We start from the raw sequence: 19,855 nt of genomic DNA, 5'->3' as shown, positions 1-19,855 counted from the left end.
TATCCGTTCTCAAATATAAAGTTAAAAATTCTACTTGAGAATCTCTAGGTTTTTTTGGGTTTTTTTGCCTGCTACAGATTTTGGTCTCCTGGCTATTGTTTATAATAAATCGTCATTTTTGGCCAAAAACTTGACTCAACTTGATGAAAATAAAATAGTATATGTATTAAAGTTTGGAGATGGATTAAACGAGAAAAGAAGAAACGTCTGTAATAAACGTGCGATGTTTAGAGAACATCATGTCATCATCAGGTATAAGTAGTTTACAGAGACACCTAAACATATATATAATATGGAACAAAGACGTCACATAACAGGAGATTGTTTTTAACAGTTTAGTAAGGTCACCTTGTTACCTCGGGCTGTTGGTTTAGAGTAGAGCTGTCTTGTTCAGTTAAGCTTCCTTTATTTTACGTTTGTTGGGGTTTGATTCTTTGATTAAAATTACAATGTTTTATAGAGATATACTGTTTTGTTGTTGTTGTTGTCGCAGTGGTGGTAAGCGTAGTTTCTAACTTTCTTTCGGTTTCTCCAATGTAAAATTCCCAACAGTTACTATACGTTATTTTGCAAATGGCATTGGTATTGCGTGTTTCTATGTCATTTAGATTTAGTACTTAGACATTAGCAAGCGGGCAATTAGCGTTAAGCAAGTTCTAGAAATATCTGGAACGAGTATAGATCAGAGACCCCCGCTAGTTGCTTGAAAGATTCGAAGTTCGGACCCATAGGCCCAGGAATGTTTGGTTTTAGTATGGTATCGAAAATTATTTTCAATTCTGATTTTTCAAGACACCAACTGGGAATTCGGGGCATTGTCAAATAGAAAAAGGGCACCTGCCTGTGTGCCGATACCTTTAGTAAAAGGTTATTAATGTGGCATTCCGTGAAGTGTTGAAAGATTAAGGAGAAAAAGTGGGTTGAATATAGTTAAGAGAGTTTTTTTTTCTGTTTATAGCTAAACACAAAGCTACACAATGAATCATCTGTACTCTTCCCCACCACAAGCATCAAAACTCGGTTTCTTACGTTGTAAGTCTATAGACATGCCGCTGTGCCACGGGTGGGAGTGGGATAAACGATAAAGTATTCAATATTAATTTTTTAATTGTAAAATTTGTGTCAAGAATAAAATGATAGATTTTATTATTATTCTTTCCCATCCGGATAAGAGACTTGTAGAAGACTTATTTCAAACTGGCCGAAATACCCGTCCCCTGGACGAAAGTTACATAAATTCGTAACTAGTGAAAAGTTATTTTAGAACAAGGAAAGTTGTTTCCTTGTATGCGCTTGTAAAAACGCCCATAAAAATTGCGAAACACGGAATGTGAAATCCATAATTTTGCATGTATTTCCGCATAGACCCAACAAACCTTCATGCCAAATGTGATGAAAATTCATCAAGAGGGGGCAAAGAAATAATAAAAAAGTAAAAATACCCATAAAAACTCTAGAAAAAACAAAACGTAAATCTGAAATTTTTTATATGTTTTCCCATGCACTCAAAGAACTTCTTTTACAATTTTGGTGAAGATCTATCCTTACCCTGCGAAGTAGTTACATGGACATACAACAGATGGTACTATCATATTTATACAGATCTCATAGGATTTGTGCTTTGGCATTCACAACCAGTATTCATGATAAATTAATAACGTAATCACTGACATAGATACAAGGAAATACACGTGATTGTTCTATTTGTACGCGTCGAGATAAGCAAACAGGAATGGTATTATGGACAGCATAGTAATAGTAACCGTGTTTTAACTCATGTGAAGTAGGAAGAAAACTTAATATTTTATATACAATCACACAAAGCTTAACCGAAGAATAACTAATTATTGTACTTCTTCTCTTGTAAAATATACTAAAGTTAATTTATTTGGCTGTGCTCAAATTTTTAATTAAATTCTATCATTAACAGGTTAGATCATATGTCATTAGAATGCTGTCTGTTTTTCTTTTATTGACTTTCATTTCTCAATATAGTCAAACTGCAGTAGGACTAGGACAAGTAGGAGATAAATCTGGTGTCAGTAGAGAGGTAAGGGTGTAGCTATAAGTGTAAGTATAATATACATACATTTCGATAAAGTAATACGTGCCAAGTATATAATTATTTTTACAAGTACGTAAAACAGTGCAAACGACAATTCATCTCAAGTGTCCTTTACAAAGTTGCATGTTACATCCCCTTGGTAAGTTAGTTAGTTATTAGTGTTTGACAGGGGGCGTGAAAAACAAAATACGAAAACATGGAAATTTCAAACTAGAAACGATCCGTGCATAATAAGTGAATGATTAGCAAAAGGGGAAGCAATTCCGTAATTTCTGCTTCGTTTTAGTGTAATATAACACAAAACATTCATAACTTTTTAAAACTGAATACATATGAAACAGTCAATTAATTTATTAATTTCAAATGCTTAAAGCTTGAATATATGTATATATATATATATATATATATATACAAACACACACACATATATATCTATATATATTCATGCATGTGCTCCCTAGTGGCGCACCGGTATGCCTGTGGACTTACAACGCTAGAAACCAGGTTTCGATACCCGTGGTGAGCAGAGAACATAGTCCTTTGTGTAGCTTTTCGTTTAACTGCAAACGAATACGCATATATGTATGTATGATCATTGTAAATTGCTTTTCCCAAATAAACTTATATTTGATTTTCAACTCAAAATTTTCTGATTTCTTGCACCTTTGATTAGGCCTCAGTTCATAACATGTAGTTGTGTAGATTTGCGTTTAACTACAAACAAATACGCATGTATGTTTGTATTATTAATGTATGCTGTTTTGCCAAAATAAAATTTTACTTGTATTTGATTTTCAACTCAAAATTTGCTGATTTCATGTACCTTTGATTAGGCCTCAGTTCACATGTCGTGCATAATCTTAAAATACATAGAGATGAAATTTATTTTATTATTGTTTTCTGGAGTTTACTAACAGACTTCAATTAATTAACAAACTCCACCATCCTTCTGTGTGAAAGGTTTTATACTGTGTTAAGTAGGCACAGTGATTTTAGAACTGGCACCGATGTATGTACTCATTTTCAAATTGTCATCTGGTAGTGGTGAATACAGTCAGTTCCACCGAAACGTGTGTGTGTGTGTGTTCTTGTAACAAAGCCACATCAGGTTATCTGCTGAGTCTACCTAAGCATAGCTGTCCATTGGGCTTCAATGGAAATATATATATATATCTATAATTTGTATTTATTTAAAATTCCATCTTAGAAGAATTATTCTTAAAAGTATTTTAAACTTGGTTATGTAAGGTAAATTATTAAGTTAAAAAAGGGTTATAAAGAAGTGTATTTAATTACTTTGGGAAGATAGAAAACTGATGAATGTTAGATGCTCATTTGTAATTTCATTCTTTTCGTCCTTAATCTTGCAGGCCCAGTATCAACATAGATAGCCAATATAAATGCAAAATACACTGGCCATGATTCTTATGATATTTGTTAAATACACAAGAGTACAATAAATAAAATGTGTTTTCAGTTATATCTATGAATGAATATCACATTGCTGTTCATGTTTAACTTTAATGTGACAATGATTCTAATACTCTGATAGTCCGATAACATAGCATATAGGAATAATGGATCATTTGTTCCTTCATGGTCTTAGGACAAGGTGGATCCTGGTACCTGCCAGTCAGAGTACAATGGCAACTGAGGAGGAAAAAAAAAATCCTTTATTTTTTTCTGGAAATCACCCATTTCATTCTTAATCTATTGTAAAGCACTTGCTTTCACAAGTGACAAGAGTAACTCTTTCAATAAGTCAACAACTCACTTAGAAAACTAACTGGATACCAGGTTATCTTCTTCAAATATTAAACTTGTGCCCTCTCATCCTATTATCTTAAGAATGTAGTACAATTAAACTAGGTGTCTTTATCCTGTTGATCATTCAGACAATTGTGTAAAATTCAGTAAGATAACCTCTTACCTTTCTTGGATAAATAAATCATTACTGTATATAGCATTCAAAATAAGGCTTCATAGTAATTGGTTTAGAAATATTTGACCTGTACTTGGTATACCTACAAATATATCTTAAAATTCTATTAGCTTTACTCTTTAGTACTAGTATCTGAGCACTGCTTGCATGACTTGAATAATTTATACAACACTTTGTCAAGAAACTTTCTTTCAATCATATTATTGCTTGGATTTATATCTATATTAAACTCACAAGGGTAACAAACTACCCACACATCTTAGCTGTATCACTCAATGATACTAGTAGTTAGTAAATGTGCAGGACTATTCCATACCTCCTGTAGTTTTCAAGGCACAACTATGCCAATGATGCTTTACACATATGTTGCTCTGGAAAAGAGTGTTAAAACATTTGCTTTGCTTGTAGTGTGTTGAGTGACTTGCCGTACATTACTGAGTGGCAAGATTGACAGCTCAGTAGGTATAAAAGGACCGAAAGCAAACATTAGACACTGCTGCTACAGCTCCAGAAAACTAACTTGACCCTAATCAGACATTAGTTACTGGTTTAGGAGGCCTCAATACATGGTGAAAGATTTAGTTGTTAACCCAGATATCTCATGATATATTAGGTCCTACAAGCAAAACTACTACTTAGCTAGTCAACATAAACTTTTCTCTGGAAAATGTAGAAGATTAGACCTGAATGAAGAGGGAAATACCCCACTATGATTAGGGAGAATTACTCACAGAATAAAGGTAGTCATTGCTAGCTTTGATTTTAGCTTTGGCATCTTTGGGATAAATACACTGCAGAAATTATTGGGTAGTTTTGCCTGTGCAACTGATGAAGTTGTTCCATAGCAGAGTTATACAATATTGGCTAGACTATGCCCAAGAATTATATGTCATGACAGTACGAAGGACAGGCAGTCACAGTACTCTCATGTATACAAAATGGTCTTCTGTGGTTTACTAAGGATGAAGTGCACAATAGATCCTATGCACAAAAGGTACTCTTTCCTGCCCAGAAAGCAGGCAACATTAATTTGGTCTGTTATCTGTTCGAAAAGGAAAGAAATCACAGGGTTGTTTTATATTCATAGATGAACAGTCATCCAGTTTACTTTTTGAACAGTCATTGGTATGGTAGATGAAGTGGAACTAAATGTGGTTAACAGTAACACTGGATTGCATCCATATTACATTAAAAAGTGAATATACATTTGCCAACAATTCTGGTGTCACTAACTGATAATTGGGCAAACAATTTGTACTCAACCCAGTAGAAGCATCTTGGATACTTGTTAGCTGACTATGCTTATATATTTGTGTAACCAGATAAACAGGTTGGTTGAGTACAGTAGCCCCAGATTACACTGATATTGGTGATACATGTTGTTTCCACTGGTGATTGGCAGAAAGAAGAAAGGTATGCTCAGTTTCTGTATTGATTTTAGACTGGTAAATGCAGTAACTCATGTTGACATCTCTTCTCTTCCATGAAAATATAAATATCTGGACATGTTGGAAGGTTCTTAATGGATCAACAGATTAGATCTAACATCTGGATACTGCCAACTTAAGCTGTATAACAAGAGAAGATTTAAAACTTATTTTAGGGTGAGAGATGTCTTATATAAGTTTCACATCATATCACTCAGCCTCTTTATAGAGTTATTAAAGCTTACACTAAAAAAATTGCAATAGGAAAAATGCCTGGTCTATTCTGACAATGCCTTAACATATAAACATATGTTTGACTCTATAGCTTAGAACCTGAAAATGGTATTCCAGTGGAAAGGTGAACTCATGCACATAGAAGTAGAATATCATGGGGGCTAATAGTGGCTCAGTGGCACACATACCAGACTGTGGATCTGAAATTTCATTTTCTATGCCCAATTACCGCTAAAAATTGCACTTCACACTTTGAGGTTGCATTACAAGAGTGATAATCAAATCATAAAATTTGATTAAAAAGGTCTCGGAGTTGGTAATGGGTAACGTTGACTAAATGCATTCCTTCTTCTTACCACTTTGAGATTATATACACTAGTGCAGATATTTCTTGAGTTGCTTTGCATGAAATTCAAGAAGTAACAAAAACATGTCGTGAACAGAGATTGAATCTCCATATACTTTGCTAAAACAGCAATGATGTAGGACTGATTTCATATTGTGACCAGATGAGAAGTCATATTACTGATGGTTTGTGACCAGCTTCACCAAGGTTGCTACAACATTATCAGTTCTCACTAAAGTTCAGATGAACTTCTGATAGAGTAAGGAGTGTGAGCAAGCATACTTTAACAGAAGCATGGGATATCCACACTAGGTCTATAAGTTCTTGATTTTTATTAATAGCAGGGATCATGGAATCAGATCAGTGTTATCCAACTTGGAACATGGAATGGAATACATAATTACTGGTGCTGGTTATAAGCTTCTGGTTTCTGAAAGCAGATGCTGTAGGAAGAACTGCTTACAGATGTAGTCTTCATGATACACACTATAAACATTGTTTACATGATAGAAAATTCACTTTTTGGGTAAACCATGCACTGATAAAACTTAGAACTACAGAAAGAATGATTTCATGTTTGACAACAACATTGTAGGAGTATGATCTACTCATAAAGCATCATTCTAGCCTACAACATAGGAACGTCAGTGGATTGTCTCACCACCATGAACACCACTTAAGAGTTGAAATCATTTTTTACAAAGTGATGAGAGACCATAGAGTAGTAGATATTCTACTGATGGATGATATGATTAACACTTTGGAATCTCCAGGAAGAGGACTGAAAAAGAGTTGAGATTGAGGAACAGAGCATTGCATGGATGCACCTAAACAATGGTTACAAGAGCAGAAAGCTGTTCTTTATCATCATTATCAACTGCTGAGCTCTGTTGCACAGTCTGTGTTGCAATTAGTGGTCCCTAGAACTGTGTTTTACAAAATTCTTAAGATTTTGTAAAACACAAAGCACTTTTGCTTACATTTGATAGTGATACCACTTGAATGTTTATGATTAGAGGTACATGACTGTACAGTGTACACCATCCAGAGAAAAAGCCAGTCAAATTAATTTAGGTTCCAGCAGAGGATTGCTGATTTTCTCATATAGAAAATAGCCCTAGATAGCCCTGGTCTATTGAAGACCTCATTATTTCATTATATAATTTCTTAAGTTTTCAGTTATTCAACTACATATTCAGTTTTCACATAACATACAATGAAGAAAGTTGTTAAATTACTTTTGCTCTAGCTACTTGTTCTAATATGTTCCACATAGATAATACTTGATATGCCCATGATGGAAATAGCTGTAAGTTGTATCTTGTATATATAATTGAACAGCAATTTTCTCCAGTAGTAGGTCAGATGATGTCTCAAAGCTACAACCTTCCTTTTTTAGAAATGAAAATGGCCAGTCAGATAAATAATGCTATTAGCCCTGGGAAGATATAACATTTTACATTTTAACTATAGAATGTTAAGCTTTCACAGACTGTAAATGCTAATATTTGTAGAAGGTATGTAGTCAAATGGCTTAAAGTTGTAGAACTAACAGATATACAATTCTACAGTAAAGGTGATTGTCCTTTGTACCAAAACAATACATATTATTTGTGTTTCATAAAGATTGTTTTTTGCATTTCTGTATATGTGTGTCCAGTCTTTTTGTTCATTATGAAATCAGACTCAGAGAATTCAGGATTAACCTGTAATAAATATCTTTTCATATCTCCATCTCCTTCTGTTCTATGGAATTACCTTATTACTTAAAGGAAACTAATTTGATGTGAAAATATCATAAAGTGGACAGGAAGGACAAGATGTTTTATCCAAGTTATTCTCTAACAATCTCAGTATTGCTAGAAAAACCGTATATTTAATGATCAGCAAACTTTAGTGATTTATTCGTCATGACATATTAATATAATTATTGCAAATAATGAAAAACGAAAGCCCAAGCACTAACCATTGAGGTATTTGACTGGACTCCATTAATAACAACCTTTAGCTTTCTTCTGCCATACCAACAGCATTCCAATTGACAAGTCCTTCTTCAATCCCTGCTGATATAATTTCCTTAATTAATATTTTGTGTGGCCCTTACAAAAGTGTTTTTCAAAAAGTAAGTACACCACGTTCATGCCTTTTTAGTCACCTAGATTTCAAGTAACATCCTAAAAAGTAACAGGCTAGTAAGACCAGATTTCTCTTTAGTAAATCCATGTTGCTTTTCATTTGTGATTCCATATTTCACTAACAAAATAAGCTTTTTTTTATCAGATTCTATTGGATTTCTCTCACTAAAGAAATAAGACTTACTAGCCTACAATTTCCATGGCAACTCATATCATCCTCTTTAAAAGTAAGAATAACTTAAGCAGTTCTCTACTACTTATACACTTTTCTACTGTATATCTCATTACCACAAATAAAAGAGGCTTGCATATTAAATATTTGGCCTCTTTTTACAACCTTGGAGAAAAATTATATGTGGCAATTTTGCTTCTGTCTATTTTTAATCTCTCATTCTTACTAATATCCACAAATTCAGATTAATTCCAGTATTTTCCACATTTGATGTGCATTTAGCTGGTATCTTCTAGAAATTCTTAGACATGGGGATATTCCCTCTAATTGGAAGGTCCAAAAAGTTCCTATTGATTTCTAGAAATCATTAGACATGGGGATATTCCCTCTAATTGGAAGGTCAAAAAGTTCCTATTGATTTCTAGAAATCATTAGACATGGGGATATTCCCTCTAATTGGAAGGTCAAAAGTTCTATTGATTTCTAGAAATCATTAGACATGGGGATATTCCCTCTAATTGGAAGGTCAAAAAGTTCCTATTGATTTCTAGAAATCATTAGACATGGGGATATTCCCTCTAATTGGAAGGTCCAAAAGTTCCTATTGATTTCTAGAAATCATTAGACATGGGGATATTCCCTCTAATTGGAAGGTCCAAAAGTTCCTATTGATTTCTAGAAATCATTAGACATGGGGATATTCCCTCTAATTGGAAGGTCAAAAGTTCCTATTGATTTCTAGAAATCATTAGACATGGGGATATTCCCTCTAATTGGAAGGTCAAAAGTTCCTATTGATTTCTAGAAATCATTAGACATGGGGATATTCCCTCTAATTGGAAGGTCAAAAAGTTCCTATTGATTTCTAGAAATCATTAGACATGGGGATATTCCCTCTAATTGGAAGGTCCAAAGTTCTATTGATTTCTAGAAATCATTAGACATGGGATATTCCCTCTAATTGGAAGGTCAAAGTTCTATTGATTTCTAGAAATCATTAGACATGGGGATATTCCTCTAATTGGAAGGTCAAAAAGTTCCTATTGATTTCTAGAAATCATTAGACATGGGGATATTCCCTCTAATTGGAAGGTCAAAAAGTTCCTATTGATTTCTAGAAATCCTTAGACATGGGGATATTCCCTCTAATTGGAAGGTCAAAAAGTTCCTATTGATTTCTAGAAATCCTTAGACATGGGGATATTCCCTCTAATTGGAAGGTCCGAAAAGTTCCTATTAATTGAAACGTAGCTAAAGTGGAATCATTTTCTTTTTTATTTTATTAAAAGTGGTCTAGGAAAGGCATAGTGAATTACTGGCCAAATAACATGACTTCTGTTGTTAAGAACCTATTAGACCATATTTAGGGATCACTTAGAAAAACACCTTGAAAGTTGGAATGTAATTAACAATTCTCAGAATGAAAAAGTTTTTTTACACTAATTTGTTAAACTTTTCAAGTGCTTTATTTGTATGGACTTGAAAATGTGATAATGAGATTCTTTAAAGATGTGTCTTGTGACAGTTTGTTGTTTATTATCTCTTCAGTGATGTGGAATGTGCATGGGTGAAGGGGGGATTGTGCCTCCTAAATTGTATACACATTTGTATATAACATATTTAAAAGGTATGAAAACAACCATGAAAATTCCCCATTTTATTGAATATTACATGCAACCAGAATCCCCAGTTTGGGTTTTTCATTCTTTTCTTTTTTTTTCCTCAAAAAGTTTCATTACTCATTCAGACATTTCTACGTATATTTCTACATAGATTACTATATATGTTGTAAAATTTTGTAACTTGCTTATATCTGTTTTATTAAACTGATGGGTAAAGCTTATGCAGAATAATTTAAATAGTTTTAATGAATAAGCTGTCTGTTGAAAAGGACTTTCAACACTGGAAAATGTAAAGTAATGTTAGCTATTAAACAAAATGTTTTTCTTGTTAGAATTGCTAACTTGTGTAATTGTTTGTCAGGTGATGTGTGCTGGTAGTTTTAACTCCAAGGTTTTGTTGAACCATGTTCTGAATTTCATAATCTAAAAAATATATATGTGGATTAGGATGGTTTTTGGTATGATAAATTTCTGTCATGTAGTCCTTTTTGATTTCTTATGTTCATTCACTGTGTCTAAAACATCTATCTGTTGTTTCTAGTAATATAAAGGTGTCATATATAAACACACACACACACACATATATATATATATATGCAATAAAAATAACATCAATTTTGTTTAAAAAATTATACATTTGTATTAGTTCGAGTACTTAAAAAAATATCTTACTAGCATGTGTTTCAGGGCTAGGCCTTTAACTCAGTTGTTAGAGCATATAATTGGACTTAGGATCAAATCCAAAATAAGAAAATATATATATTGAAAAAATTACCATACACACTGACTTCAGCTACAGATAAATTACTGGATATGAAAAGAAATAATATAGTAATTTAATATCGCTTGTCTCACATACTTACCTTGCTTATTAAAATGTTAATCAAAAGATGTTCATACCTTGAATGCCATAGAAATGATTGGTAGTCTGTCATTTTCATATTTTTATACAGATAAGTATTCATCTGGAGAAGTATCATCGAGTTAAATAGAAAACAAATGCATTTTTTAAAAATATATTTCAATATAATCTGTTTGATTAATGGTATTTATACTGTGGTCTGAAAAGATGTTGATTGATGATTTTTGTTTTGCAGTCTGTGATACAGCTGTTAAATATAAATGTGTGTAACACTAGAAGTTGTGGTAAGTATATGAAGATTTACTGAATGAGGCTCATTCTACGTTTAAAGTTTCTTCGTTGGTGTTCTTGTTTTTCCCAAATAGTTGGGATAATATAAAACTGTTCTGTCTGAAGCAGTATTTCTTTTTATAGAGATATTAAAATATAACAGTAATCTAAAATGCAGTCTAAGTGTATGAGTAAACAAACAGTGCAGAAAAAAAAGTCTTTTATCTTCATTTACAGCTGAATATGGCACTAAATCCTGATTGTGATTTGCCAGAATGCAAGGGAGAAGGTAGCCATTTTATTAACCTAGTTCACGTTTCAGCAAAAGGTGACTCAGATGTAATACATTACCTATGGAGCACTCTTGGGACACCATCTGTGTTAATTGTGCAGACATCTCTTAATGCTTCCTTACAAATAGATTGGGAGAACCTACTAAATAAATCTGTAGCTGAAGGAATTATTCAGTTCTCAGAAAAGCCATACTATTCTTTTGGCCTCATCCTATCACAAGTAAGTTGATTTTTTTTAGTTTTCATTAATAGTGATGTATTCAGGGTCCTCTATGCGAATTAGGTCAAGTGCTTAACACAAGTCCAAAAGGCCAGGAGCTTCAATTCAAGCCATCATCAGGGGTGTGATGTGTTGAATAAATAAATAAATTATGGTATATCAGTGATGCCTTGAATCTAAACCTCCTTCATTAAACAGAAGACTAATTATTAAATCACTATCTAATAATTATCAGTCCTTTTCTTAACTCCTGTAATGTTGCAGTCATCAGCAGTTTAAATGCATGTTATTCCACAGATTTACCACCTTATTGGAGAAATAAAACTTGTAAGCTGGAAATGTGTCTGTCGTTTTTAAATCTTCAGTGTAAAATCACTTGTCTTCTACCCTCATAATGTAACATAACATTGCAAAAAATATAAAACTTAAATCTCATGAATTTACTTAATAATTTTTAATACTTCAGTTATGTTGTCCCAGACTCTTCTTTCTTTAATTTATAGCAAATAACAATGTGGAAAAAAATGGGACCGTTTGTTCCTTCAAGGACATTCCTGTTCACATGTGGTATATCTAGATAAAACTGAATTAATGTTAGAGCTACTTGTATAGATTCATTAGATAATAGATTTTTTTTCAGGATATCAACTACAGAGTAATACTAAAACTTACATGATCAATGTTAAATGAATTAAAGAAACTAAACACAAATATAAAACAAAATGCACAGTTTTTATTATGGCAAAAAACACAAATAGTGTGTATATACTTAGTTATAATTACCTTGGATGACAACTGTTTTATACTGATTAGATGGAGGTGACATTTCAGGCTGACTGAAAAAAACACAAATAGTGTGTATATATACTTATAGTTATAATTACCTTGGATAACAACTGTTTTATACTAACTAGATGGAGGTGACATTTAAGGCTGACTGATAGAAGTGTGTCTTAGTTCTCAAGAAACCTTGCATTTACTGAGGGAGATGTGCTATTTCTGAGACTAATAATTCTCATACAACATAAAATAAATAAGCCCACAATCTCTATATATTATATGAACAACTATTAAAGGATACTGCTGTTGACACCATTACAATATCCATCTTTGAGAATAACAAAGGTACAAAGTTAAACTGAACAAGTTTCAGTCTAACAGCTTTTGCAACATCATATTATGTGAAACCTGTATGTATTCTGAACAAAGAATTAGTTTTTAATAAATATTATAATATCACAAGGAATTTATTGCTTAATATATTCACCTACTATTCATCCAATACCTGAGAAAAAGCAAAAATTTAAGTTTGTACTTTATTTGTCAGGAAACCATCTATTTAGGGTTAAACAATTGAAAAATGTAAGGTTCTGCCACTCCTGAGAGCACCTCTTTTTTTTTTTTAAAGTGAACCATTCCTTTAAGAAAATAAAACTGAACTGCAACTTTGCCTCTCTTTTCAAATATTTTAAATTCTGTTGTGTAATTGTTTGTGGGTTTTTTTTCTAAACCAGTTGCAATATAAAGAACTCTCCACTTTAAAACATTATTTGTTTTTATAAGCATATTACAATATAGCATTAATATAAAATGCAGCACAAGTATATTCAAAAGCAAATTATATCACATAAACAAAAATGTGAACATATTTCTTTCATCAGTATATTACTTTCCGTTATATGCTGATAGTTTTACTTTTTATGTCTTAATTAATATATTATTCTTGGAAAAAGTATTTGCATTGTCTTTAGCATATAGCAAAAAGAATCAGGTTTTTTTTATCCTATCATTCCCTTGTATAATTTTGTAAACAATTTTAAAATCACTTCTTGCCCATCTTTTCTCAGAAGAAATAAGTTATGAGATCTCAGTCTATCTTCATGTAACAACTCATTTATCCTTAAAATAATCCAACTAATCTTCTTATAAACCTTCTCCAATAACCAACTCAATGACCCTTTTAAAGTAATGAGACAAGAGGTGCTCAGGGTTAGTAGTGAAAGTAAAATTTTCAAATAGTTAAAGGTAGATAACTTTTAAGTCCAATTTTTTAAATTCAGTTCTCAAAAACACAGTTCCAAAACCTATGAAACAAACAAAACTAGAAACTCCAAAATTAGTACTTTGTTTCCTGTGTAAAATTATCAGGTACAAAAACAGTTATATAAATTGTATACAACTATTTTTATGACTAAATAAGGACATGAATAGAGTTACTATTAGGTTGTTTTGGTGACAACCATTCATTGTTATTTTTTAAATAATATGACTAAATGACTTATATTGGAATATTCCTCACAGGAGCCAGCTTTTGCCTAGTGGTAATGTTTAGACTACAGGTCAAAGATGCAGTGTTTGAGCTGTGATTTACCATTGAACCCACCACTCTTTCTGAGTTTTTCCTGGTAGGGCCAGTGTGTCCTTTGGGTAACAACTGAGTACAGTGTCTATACCATTGCTCTCTCTTTATATTAATGTGACCAGAAAAAAAAACAACTTCTGCACATTAGTGATAGATTGTGACACTCTGAGATGTCCCCTAGTTTTTGCTATAGAACTCCAGATACCACTAGATGCATCACAGGTTGGTTACCAATGTCTTGAAGATCTATACTCTGTACTTGTAAACAGACTGTATAAATTCAGGTCTTGCATACATTAGAAAAATAAATATAGTTTCACACTCTGATACTGCAGTAGTTTTAGTCAATGTATGGTGTCCAAAATATAAATACAATAAATAGACATGATCACATGGATTAATGAAATAAACTTTCAGTGTTTCATTCTACTGAACCAGTTAATGTTGTATGAAAAAAGTTATTTTGCAGCATGATCATCAAATTTGCATGGATATCTACTGAAGCTTATTAGTCATTTTACTGATGTATCAACAACTCAAATGATGAATTCCCTCCCTTATAAACAGTAATAGTAATTTTTAACAAATACTACAACTATAAGCAGTTATTTCTTCATTGTGTGGTATAAAATTGAGGAGCATTCATGATATGACTCGAATAAGCAGTCACATCCAACACGTTGTTCTGTATCTGTGACAAAACTGTAGCAATTGTGCAATCACTAAGATTTGTATTCAATATGAAGGCACAACCTTGAAGAGAATAAGCCAATATTGTGCTTCAACTAAATTACATTTCAAGGCCTGGATTACATTTTCACATACATATGATGTGTTTATTAACCTGCTAATGCAGACAGTGGAGCACTTAACTGTTGTGATCTCAAATTAAAAACTTACAATAATCTTTGTACTCCCTAAAAATAAGAAGTATATAAATACACTATGTTTCACCAGGTGGACATGTCATCTTCAATTGTTATCTCAAGTTACCTCACTATCTCAATCAACCTTATAACTAGGAACCTGCTCTTCTACAAGGATAAGTTTGCACTTTCCTGATTTTAATTTCAAGCCTGTATTCTTGTTGCATTTGAAAAAGTTTCTTGAGTTCTTAGCTGCAACTTGAAATGTGAAACCAAAGACAAGTATAACACCCTCATAAATGGGATGCCTCTCTCGTCCTTTCAGTACATGTTACTTCAACTATTTGTAATTTGTTTTGGGAGCATTATCCAGTGCCACAAACAGTAAATGATATTTGTGCATTTCTAGGGTTTGTAGGATTTTATACAAGGTAAATATATATATACACATATATCACATTTTGCATTATTAGTAAAACTTTTAACTGAGCTAAGAAAGAAACACAATTTATTTGGACAGGTAAAAGACAAGAAACATTGAAGAAATTAAGAAATACTTTATTAAATGCACCCATTCTAAGTTACCCAGACATTACTAAAGAGTTTATCCTAAGTACAGATGCCTCAGACTATACTATAGGTGCAGTATTATCACAATTAAATAAAAAACGGAAAAGAACACCTCATAGCTTATCACAGCAGACAGTTAGGAAAAGCTGAAGCAAACTATTAAGTCATAGAACAAGAATATTTAGCTGTATTGAATTAAAACTTTTTGTTGTTATCTGCATGGTAAGAAATTTACTCTCATTACAGATCGTGCACCACTAGGATGGTTAACTACATTAAAAGATCTCCTCCTCTAGGTTAGCCAGGTGGCCATTATTGCTCCAAAACTATGATTTTGAAGTAATACATAGACCAGGCAGAAAATATTCTAAAGTAGATGCTTTAAGCAGAATTAGAGTAGACAACACTGAAACTGTGGAAACTCAGGAAAAATGGGTTATCAATAAATCTGGGATTTAGATAATGTAATTAGTGAACAAAAGAAAGATGAATTAATAAGTAACTTATGAAATAAAGTATTACTAGGAATAGATACATAATACTCAATAGAATCAGATATCTAATGTAAAATAACTGATAATGACAAATCATTACAGATTGTTGTACCACAAAATTTAAAGATCAAAGTTATGAAAACTTATCATGACAAACCTTTTGCAGCATTTAGCTTTTGCAAAAACATATAGAAAAAAAATAAACGATTCTTTTGGATAAATATGTGCAACGATATTAAAGATTATTGTGATTCATGTATAGAATGTCAAAAACATAAGACAAGTCCACATTTTAAAAATATGCTCCCTTACAACGAATGCCAAGTTTAACCACACCATTTCAGTTAGTGGCTATGGATATTTTAGGTCTGTTACCCACTTCATATGGGAAACAAATATGTGTTAGTAGTTGCAGACTACTTAAATAGATATTCAGAAGCAATATGCTTGCCTGATCAAAAAGCAGAAATGGTAGCTAAAGGATTTGTAAATAGCATAGTAGGTAGACACGGTGTACCCCAATACATACTAATGGTTAGAGGTAGTAATTTTGCTTCTAAATTAATGAAAGACATTTTTAAATTGTTAAGTATCAAAAAAAAATTGAAACAACTGCTTTTCATCCAGCTGCTAACAGATTAGTAGAAAGATTTAATAGAACTTTGCTGGACGTGATCTCTCAATACTATGAGAAAGATTAGAAAACTTGGGATGAGCAAGTTCCTTTATTATTGTTAGCATATAGAAGTGCTGAAAATGAATCTACACAGGAAAATCCATTCTTTCTATTGCATGGTAGAGATGTAATACTACCTATGCAAGAGATAATGACCTCTTAAAGATTTAATCACACAGTAGATTATGATTACGAGGCAGAGCTATTACAGCGAATACAGTTAGTATTCAAGTTAGCTAATAAAGATATAACCAAAGCTACTGAACACAGAGAGAAACAAGGACATAAAAAGGCAAAAACTAACGATATAAAATTAGGTGATAAAGTGTTGTTATATACCCTAATTGTTAAGAAAGGAAATACTAAGGAAACTGGTAAAACTGTGGAAAGGTCCTTTCAGAGTCCTTAAACAAACAATTCCCTTTAATTTTGAGATTCAAGAAATTTATGGAAAAAAAATACAGTTAGTACATGTTAATAGGTTAAAGAAACTGAAGGAAAGTAAACTCTATCAGTACGACTATATGACTGATGAAAATCAGATGGCTGACAAAAAAGAAAATATTGAAGAGCAATCTAATGATTCAAATAAACTTGATTTACCTTATGATTATGAAGAGATAAGTGAAGCTGAGATGCAAAATTCAGAGTTAGAGAATGCTAATACCATATTAGATGATGAAAGAGTTGACACATGACTTTATGTGTTATTGATTTTTATTGAAGAAAGAAACTTTATATTATCTGGAAATAAATGGATAATTGTTGAAAATATACCATTTCCTTAGTGCATTTGGTTATTAGTTCGATTGCAAGAACATTTATAGTGTTCAAGAAGTCGTTTGATGTAAGTACTTGTGTTAGTTTGGATATTAGTGATATGGAAAATACAGCGTAATTTCATGTGACAAATCAAGAAACAGCTGTTATATGTTTAGTAAGAATTTTACAGGAAGGGTTAATTAAGAGCTATAAGACCTTAATGAAACAATATCTTGTTGAGGTAGAAGATTTGTTATTAGGATTAAAGGATATTAAAGATAACATTTCGATTTCGGACTGAACTCCATAAAAACGTGGTTTAATAGATGCAGGTGGAAATGTCTTAAAATTTTTGTTTGGAACTACAACCACAGATGACTTACATGAATTAAATAAGAAAGTAGAAGACCAGAGACAAGTATCTAAAGAAATGATTCATTTACTAGGTGAACAAGCAACAATAATGAATTCATTAAATCAAACACTTGAATTACATGACCAGGAAATTAGAAAAGTTTCTAAAGCACCAGTAAGTATTACCTTCATACCAGAGTAAGACAGACTGAGCTTCATAAGGTAGGAACTGAAACGTTAGTTTTTAATTCTAGAATTGAAAATAACGTACAACAATTATCATTTACAGTTGGAAACAGTAGGACTGTGTTAGCTAAGTTAGTACAAGTATTGTGTATAGTTGCAGACAGAAAATTAAGTCCATACTTTATACCTCCAAGTAAATTAGAAAACGTATTAGATGAAATTGAAAGGAAATTATCTCTGAAATTACAATTTTTAATTCCTACACATAGTAAAGAGATTTACACATATTATACATGGGCTGATGTAAAGACAGCTGCAGTAAAGAATGTTTATAGAAATACCTTTGAAAACAATAGATAAAATGTTGAAGTTATATAGGATTGCACCTTTAACATTAATGTTAAGCCATTCATTAGCTCTAACTATAGAAAATACTAATTCTCACATTGGTGTTTCAAGTGACCAGCATATTTACTTAGAAATTACTGAGGAAGATATGCTAAAATGTATAGATGGACCCATAAAAGTATGTGACCCTAATTCAGTAATTTATTCAGTACCTGTTATAACTTGTAGTTATGCAATATTTGCAGGAATTAAAGATAAGATAGTTGAACTATGTAAAAAGTTAATAATTATCCCTAAACCATTTTACTTTTATAAAACTAAGATCCCAGGAACTTGGTTATTCAATGTAAAAGATGAACTTACCTTATCAGTAGTATGTATATTACAGGAACTCCGAAATTTGCCCCACATGAGAACAGGGTTAAGTACCAAGAAATTTCAACAGAGTGTAGACCACTTGAGAGCTACAGCAGAAGAAATTAGGTTAGAAAAGTGGAAGTTGACTAATTCAGTAGTGATAACAATACCAATTTTACCAAAATTGTATTTTGGTAAATATTGCATGTTAATAGGTTAAAGAAACTAAAGGAAAGTAAACCCTATCGGTATGACTATATGGGTGATGAAAACCAGACCAAAAACAGGATTTGTTTAAAGATGTGTGTAACCTTTGAACACATGAAAAAGTTAATAAAATAAATTTTACTAAAATCTTCATTTTAAACTTCTTTATTTTAACTGTAAAACCTTGAGTTAATGTCCATCTGCTACATTCACCCACTGTATCCTCACCTGAATAAATGAATCTTGTAACAACAAGTAGTATCAGTCAAAGCTCCAACAGCTAAGCTGAACTAACCTCTCGGCCTACCTAAGCCACCCTTATATGGTTCCATTACAATTCTTTCTATATTAAGGGGGCCAAAAGTGTTCACAACAGACACCAGTTTTGTACAAGATTACATCACCCTTAAAAGGTTTTGTGCAAGTCTGAATAAAATTATTTTTTTTGTTTGAGGTGCTTTGCATTCAGATTGAATATTTAAAATTCTATATTGTTTAGAAAAACACCACCACCATAAATTTCAGAAACTATTTTGTCTGAATCTTTTCTTAGTAGTAAAGCATACTGTTCAAATGTTTATTACAGCACTACTATACACTTAGTTCTTGAAGCATCTGTAAACCAGAATGTTGAGCTTTAATAAACGTTTTTATTTTTCTGAAGCTTCTGAATAATAATAAAAAATATTTTTCTCTGAGATATTTTGGGAAGTGTCCTAAGATGCTTCTTGCAGTTTCATTCATTATTGTGATTAAGATCACTAACCACAAGATAGAGTAATTTCAAGTGATAAAAACCTGGGAATAAAGAGTAGTGAAAAGATTTTGTTCACTTAAAAAAGATTTCCCTCATTACTGTAGATTTAAAAACATTCCAATAAGTAGAACTGTTAAACTTCTCTTTGTGCCTTTTACCAATAGCTGAACATTCAGTTAACAAAGAAGTTCGGTACTGTATTAACAATCAAACTTAAAGTGCTTTCTTTCTCTACAAGTGCATAATTTTACATTTTTGATATTAAATCTCATTTTCCTCATTTTGGTTTATTCTTAAGGCAACTTTCAATAAGGAAAGCATTATCAAA

General features: G+C 32.0%; 1 protein-coding gene across 1 annotated transcript in view; it reads left to right on the top strand.

The window, feature by feature from the left end:
* Positions 1-1,670: 1,670 nt before the first annotated feature.
* Positions 1,671-19,855, top strand: part of LOC143239664 (glycosylated lysosomal membrane protein B-like) — a 33,315-nt gene continuing 15,130 nt past the window's right edge. The window contains exons 1-3 of the mRNA XM_076481000.1: positions 1,671-1,783; positions 1,996-2,050; positions 11,313-11,588. Coding sequence (XP_076337115.1) covers positions 11,319-11,588 — 270 coding nt within the window. The 5' untranslated portion in view covers positions 1,671-1,783; positions 1,996-2,050; positions 11,313-11,318. The remainder of the gene's footprint in view (positions 1,784-1,995; positions 2,051-11,312; positions 11,589-19,855) is intronic.

Source organism: Tachypleus tridentatus, chromosome 2 (assembly GCF_004210375.1).
Source record: "Tachypleus tridentatus isolate NWPU-2018 chromosome 2, ASM421037v1, whole genome shotgun sequence".
Classification (NCBI taxonomy): domain Eukaryota; kingdom Metazoa; phylum Arthropoda; class Merostomata; order Xiphosura; family Limulidae; genus Tachypleus; species Tachypleus tridentatus.
This window is presented reverse-complemented; position numbering and strand designations above follow the sequence as displayed.